The sequence below is a fragment of the Oreochromis niloticus genome, linkage group LG4 (assembly GCF_001858045.2).
Source record: "Oreochromis niloticus isolate F11D_XX linkage group LG4, O_niloticus_UMD_NMBU, whole genome shotgun sequence".
Classification (NCBI taxonomy): Eukaryota; Metazoa; Chordata; class Actinopteri; order Cichliformes; family Cichlidae; genus Oreochromis; species Oreochromis niloticus.
Window position 1 is genome coordinate 35,374,185 of NC_031969.2, and position 6,597 is coordinate 35,380,781.

Sequence of the window (6,597 nt, forward strand, 5' to 3'; positions counted from 1 at the left end):
AAGCTCGAGCAGACAACTTTAATGTTTAAGAAGTTTACAGCACAGGTCAGCTTTGGTCAAAACTTCCTTCCTTTTATTTGGATACGTACGCTCTGTGCTCATACCTGCGATTCAGGTAACTTTCGCAAAGCTCCGCCCACTTTGGCGAGTGCAGTGATCTCACTGCGTGTCTCTGTGTCCGAGGCAATCACGTATCAGGTGATGTTGTTTTATTCTCACCTGTGTGCACCTGCAGTTCCGGTTCAGATTACTGTGACCCCTCCCACACCTGTGAGAATTTCACCCTGTGGAGCAGACTCGCGTTATTTAAGCTGCTTTAATTTGCATATAGAGAGTCGGAACTTCATCGTGTGCGACCTGAGACGAGAACGCGAGACTCTCTCTCCTCCGTCTGGATGCAACAGGTTGCCATGGTAACGGCAGCTTCCTCCCGGCATGCAGCAGCCTGCGCCCCCCTCCCTCCCTGTCAGAGCGGCGCAGGGTGGAGCAGCAGACGGACCGACAGCAGCAGCAGCAGCAGGAGGTAAGAGCCGGACACCACCCGTCCTCCTTCTCTTCACCCTCTTCATCCTCCTCCTCCTCCTCGGAGATTCTCGGAGACTCGGAGCAGCTGCGGCGGGTTTGCGGTGACCGGATCAGTCCGTAGGCTGCTGTTAGGCCCCGAGCTAACACGGAGGAGGAGGAGGAGGAGGAGGAAGAGCAGGCTCGGGTGTAGCTGCGCTGACACATTCAGACTTTTATGATTTTATTTCTGCATCATCATCATCATCATGGTGATTCACGTGCCTGAGCATGCTCACTGACTCCTCTTCATCACCTCTCTTCACTGTGTCCTCCCCTTCCCCCGTAGGAGTGAAGATGGATGGAGACTCCGCCCCCCTCACAGATGGCCCCGCCTATGAAACGCAGAAGATGGAAGGTTGGTAAAAATAATTACTGACATTTGATCGATAACTAAAGGTGTTACGAGAAACTGATCACCTGACTGAGCTTTAACCCTAACCCTACTCCCAACTTATTTTGCTCCACCCCTCCACTCTGATTGGATGGCTGTTAACTGGAGCCGGAGAAGAAAGCAACTCTCGCTCCACATAAGAGTGAAACATGAAAAAACCTGACGAGCAGCGACTTTCACCAAAGTCAGAGAGTCAGCGATCAACTCTGACTGTTCTCTGATTATTGATTATTAGTCGTCATTAACATATTTTTTTCAATCCTCCAACAGAAAAAGCCCCTGTGAAGGCAACTTCTGAAGAATCAGTGAAGGTAAATCTGTACACTTACTGATCGGAATCAATAATCAGCTGTTCCCAGAGGCTGGCGCCATGCACGATGCTAACACGATGATGGGAAATGTTCACATACTGGAAGATTTTACCCAAGTTCACAGCTTTCAGACCTCGCTCCTTTTCACCATGGTAACCGACATTGTGTTTCAGGCCTCCGGGACAGCAGGAGGCACCAGAGCAGCCAAGATGATCTCAGCCAAGAGCACAGGTACACTGACCCAGTCTAACCAGTCACACCAGTCTAACCCATCAGAGCCACTAACCCGTGTCTGTCTGTCTGTCAGAGTCCGTGGATGGCGTCAGCAGTCCAGGAAGTCGTTCTCCCGCCAGCCGATCGTCCACACCTAACAGAGAGGTGAAGAAGGTGAGAACACCTGAGATAGGTGCTGAAGTATTCATACGCTTTACTGCAGTCAAACCAGCAGTACAGCAGTGTATAGGTACTCTGACAGAGGGTTACTGGTTCAGCAGGGTCGTTCTGTCTGCAGTTACCATGTTGTTCGAGAGCACGCATGTTACTGAAGTGGTCCATATGTAATGTGTGTAGTTCTGTGTGATTTATACAACATTAAGTAAAACTGCAGGTCTTCATTTTCACTGATGAGCGCATCACCTCACAATTAATGTAGCGTCTGTTTGGACTGCAGGATGATCATCTACATGTAAAACAGTGTTGTAGTAATCTTATAATAATGGTTGGGGGGGAGGGGGTGAGATGGAGGTCGATGATCTGAGGAGGTGTCAGTGGGGTTTTGCCAGCTGTTGATGAAGTGCTGCTGCCAAAAAAAAAGAAATTTAAAATTCAGATTAGTTCAATTTTATTTATATAGCACCAAATCACAATAACAGCCGCCTCAAGGCGCTTTATATTGTAAGGTAGACCCTACAATAATAGATACAGAGAAAAACCCAACAATCATATGACCCCCTATGAGCAAGCACTTTGGCGACAGTGGGAAGGAAAAACTCCCTTTTAACAGGAAGAAACCTCCGGCAGAACCAGGCTCAGGGAGGGGCGGGGCCCTCTGCTGCGACCAGTTGGGGTGGGAGAAGGAAAACAGGATAAAGACATGCTGTGGAAGAGAGACAGAGATTAATAACAGATATGATTCGATGCAGAGAGGTCTATTAACACATAGTGAGTGAAGAAGGAACACCCAATGCATCATGGGAATCCCCCAGCAGCCTACATCTATTGCAGCATAACTAAGGGAGGATTCAGGGTCACCTGGTCCAGCCCTAACTATATGCTTTAGCAAAAAGGAAAGTTTGAAGCCTAATCTTGAAAGTAGAGATAGTGTCTGTCTCCTGAATCCAAACTGGAAGCTGGTTCCACAGAAGAGGGGCCTGAAAACTGAAGGCTCTGCCTCCCATTCTACTTTTAAATACTCTTGGAACAGCAAGTAGGCCTGCAGTGTGAGAGCGAAGTGCTCTAATAGGGTGATATGGCACTACAGGGTCATTAAGATAAGATGGGGCCTGATTATTTAAGACCTTGTATGTGAGGAGCAGGATTTTAAGAGCCAATAACAGAAGGGCTGGTTCTGACAGTGTCTGTAACTGGTGCCGGTGGTTAAAATGGTTCTGCCATTCTGCAGGTGGCAGTGGTCCGGACCCCCCCCAGGTCTCCTGGCTGTGCTCGTGGACGGACGCCCCCCCTCCCCTCTCATCCAATGCCCGACCTCAGCAATGTGAAGTCAAAGGTCGGGTCCACGGAGAACCTGAAGCACTCACCTGGAGGGGGCAAGGTAACGTACATCCGTCCACCTGCTGTGCAGAGCTGACTCTCAGGTATATCCTGACACTCACTTGTCTGTCTGTAGGTTCAGATCATCAACAAGAAGCTGGATCTCAGTAATGTGATGTCAAAGTGCGGCTCCAAAGACAACATCCACCACAAACCAGGTAACGAGATTCAGCGGAGAGCTGATCAATAAAAAGTAATACAGACGATCAGGCTGATCTCGTCGCTCTACTCCTCAGGTGGAGGGAAGGTGGAGATCAAGTCGGAGAAGGTGGACTTTAAGGCCGTTCAGTCCAAAGTCGGCTCTCTGGAGAACGTCACTCATGTGCCGGGAGGAGGGAAGAAGAAGGTATGCACTAACATCCACCTCCTCAGGGGGGTCGGAGGAGCAGAGTCAGCAATCCCAACTCCTCTGTTACACCGCAGTGTCATAGAAACTTCAAAACAACGTCCTGCACGCAGAAGACCTCCCGTCTCCTCCGTAAATGGAGACGTCTTCGGCCCTGCTCATGCAGGTCACCGGTGTCACGTGACCTAATTTGTCCTCTGCTGTAAACTCTGTTCGCTTACAGTGGAAGCATAATTTCTTTTGTTCTTTTATTTGGCACTTTACATACTCAGCTCGGGAGCAGCAAATTTTTGTCACGTGACACCCACATGTGTGTTTGTTTGCAGATTGAGACTCAGAAGCTGAGCTTCAGAGAGAGCGCCAAAGCTCGAACCGACCACGGTGCTGAAATCATCATTCAAGCTGACTCCTCCCCTTGTGATCTTAGCAACACTTCCTCCCACGGAAGCCTTAATGCTACTGAAGCTCCGCCCCTTGACACCCTGGCCGATGAGGTAAAAAGTCCGGAATAAAATCACAAAGTAAAAACACAACATATGCTAACTCACCACTTACTCTTTCTGTCAGGTGTCCGCCTCGCTCGCCAAACAAGGCCTGTGATTGGACAAACCCTGTGCCTACAGACCCTGCCCCCCTCCTGTCACCAAGGAAACGGCCTAATAGAAGAAAAGAAATCATCATATTTGTTACACAAAGCTACCGAGGATTGGAGAGATTTTATGAATCAGAAGTCCAGGTGAGTTCATCCAGGTGTGCAGAGTCACATGATCGGCCTCACTTATATTTATTATCTCCACCGCGACCCAACCTTAAGCTGAGCAGTGACAAACGAATGAATAAATATGACTTTCACCACATAAATGTTTAACTATAAGAGTTCCCGTGGTCAGCTGATCAGCTCGGCGTGCCGCTGGCCTCGTCTCACTTTCAAGAACCTGATCAAAGACCCGACGGCGTGAAATCATGCGATTAAACACAAACTCCACAAACCTGTGACATGTAAACACCCACAGCACCGCCCCCTTACCCGGAGCCCGCTCTTTAATCTGACCTTTGAAGAAAATTTGAGCTCGTTTTGAATTTGACGGCAGAAGCACGGCCATGAACGTGTCGCTGCGAGTCCGCCTGCGCTGTGCATTAGTTTGGTTTTGAGCACTGATTCGATGAAAAAGCATCTGAAGCATGAACTCGCCATTATTTTAACATCTGCGTTTAGTCTTGAGCACTTCCTGGAGGAAACAGGAAGTGTGAGAACGGTGGGAAAAAGTGAAACATTAAGTCATGTGACTCTGGAAACAGGAAGTGTGCTATTAGAGTTGTTCATAAAATCTCTCCAATCATCAAGCCTCTCTCTCTCTGATGTCATCTTTCTACCAATCACATCTCTTCTGTGTTTTTGCTGACGTGCTGTACCAACCCCTCACCACCACCATCATCATTAAAAAAATACCCAGAATGCCGTTTGATACCAGGTGCCAAAACATTTGTGTCTCTCTGCCTGTTGGCTGTTCAAGTGCTTTGTACCAATAAAGTTTCTCTTGAATCTGACGAGTTTTTCATCACTGCAGAGAAACGCCATGATGCCAGCCTCATTATAACCGCTGTCAACAGCATAAACAGGAAGTAGTTTTATCAGATTTATGTGCTTCTTCCACTTATCCGGGGCCGGGTCGCCTAAACAGAGAAGTCCAGACCTCCCTCTCCCCAGTCACCTTGTCCGGGGAACACCAAGGTGTTCCCAGGGTTAGAGAGATATCATCTCTCCAGGGTGTCCTGGGTCTGCCCCGGGGCCTCCTCCCAGTGGGACATGCCTGGAACACCTCACCCAGGAGGTGACCAGGAGGCATCCTTGTCAGATGCCCGAACCACCTCATCTGGCTCCTTTCGAGCAGGCTAAGCTTCTGCCCTGATCTCTAAGGGAGAGGCCAGCCCCCCTTCAGAGGAAGCTCATTGTATCCGCTCTCTCTACACCATGAAGGACGGGTACAGCGTCCAGATCACTAATCCGTCTGGCAATCTCCCGTGAACAAGACCGAGAGATGAAACTGAACCAGAAAAACCCCATTCTGAATAACACATGAGGTGCACTGGTTAGCACTGTTGTGAGGTTCCAGGTTTGAATCCCAGCTGGTGCATGTTCTCTGGGTTCCTGCTTGTCTATTAGACCTGTGACAGACTGGAGTACAGCTGGGATAGGCTCCACCCCCCATGCCCCTTGTCTGGATGGACAGATGATGTAAACAGTTTATGGTAGTCCAGAGTGAGGTTTTTAGGTTGACTATTATGGGATATGCACAATCGCGGCAAAATCAGTTATAAATTTTAGCTTGCAGCTGCAAGAATCGTCACCTGTACAATCCAGTGTCACGGCAAAACGTGTAATAGCCATGCCGGTCCACTGTGTGCATTTCACACTTTGCTTCTCCAAAACATGAAACGGACACACCTGCAGAAGTAGCATTACCAGATAGATAATATAGTTAAAGCCATGAAGACAGTAGCAAAACAACAACAAAAAAGCACATAGGTCCACGGTCCTTAAATGCTGGAAACGATCTAGCTGTATTTCCATGTAAATGCGTTAATGTCTATAGGGTTAGGGTTAGGGTGTCCACAGGCAAAGCATGAAACGTGATATCATGTTTCCTGTTCAGGTTACCTGTGGTGACTTACCTGAGCCCTAATCCAGGAAGCAGAATCACTAAAACCTGAGTTTAAAAACAAACTCTGGTTGCTGAACTGAGATCAGCAGAGTCGTACGTTCACCCTGAGTGACAGACCGCCATCATCAGTGGAGCTCAGGATACTGTTGTGATCGCAGAATGAATAAAGTTTGTTTCAAATCCATCTGTGGTCACCTTCCAGATCCGATGAAGCCGAATCCTGATGTGACCTTTGACCTTAAATCTAACAATCAGATCAGGTCATTGACGGCAGTAGACTCAAGATCAGTTCATGATCCTTTCATTTTCATCGTTATTCAGAAACTCTGACGGCTGAACAGCCTCATGGCAAACGCTGCTCTAATGTTTCTACTGTCATAATGCCAGCTTCACTCACGGAGCAGTTAAAGGTCAGAGGTCAGCCACAGTTACACATCGATAAACCTAAAGTGTGAAGAGAAATGTTTCTGGTTATAAATGTGAAGAAAGGTTCACTGATCTGAGTCATTACCTGTTACCATGGTAATATTAGCAAACTCAGTTTTAGCTGAA

At 48.0% G+C, this 6,597-nt stretch overlaps 1 protein-coding gene across 1 annotated transcript; it reads left to right on the plus strand.

The window, feature by feature from the left end:
* The first annotated feature begins 291 nt into the window (after positions 1-291).
* maptb (microtubule-associated protein tau b) lies at positions 292-4,930 on the plus strand. Its single transcript, XM_005469210.4, has 10 exons — positions 292-523; positions 851-919; positions 1,226-1,266; positions 1,440-1,497; positions 1,574-1,653; positions 2,888-3,037; positions 3,113-3,194; positions 3,273-3,382; positions 3,709-3,876; positions 3,950-4,930. The coding sequence occupies exons 1-10, from the start codon at positions 436-438 to the stop codon at positions 3,980-3,982; spliced, it is 879 nt and encodes a 292-aa protein (XP_005469267.1). The 5' UTR covers positions 292-435; the 3' UTR covers positions 3,983-4,930.
* Positions 4,931-6,597: the final 1,667 nt, after the last annotated feature.

Coding starts and splice junctions, on each gene's coding strand:
- maptb (XM_005469210.4), top strand. CDS start 436: ATGCAGCAGCCTGCGCCCCCCTCCCTCCCTGTCAGAGCGGCGCAGGGT. Junction 3,383..3,708: donor CGGGAGGAGGGAAGAAGAAG/GTATGCACTAAC, acceptor GTTTGTTTGCAG/ATTGAGACTCAGAAGCTGAG. Junction 3,877..3,949: donor TTGACACCCTGGCCGATGAG/GTAAAAAGTCCG, acceptor TCTTTCTGTCAG/GTGTCCGCCTCGCTCGCCAA.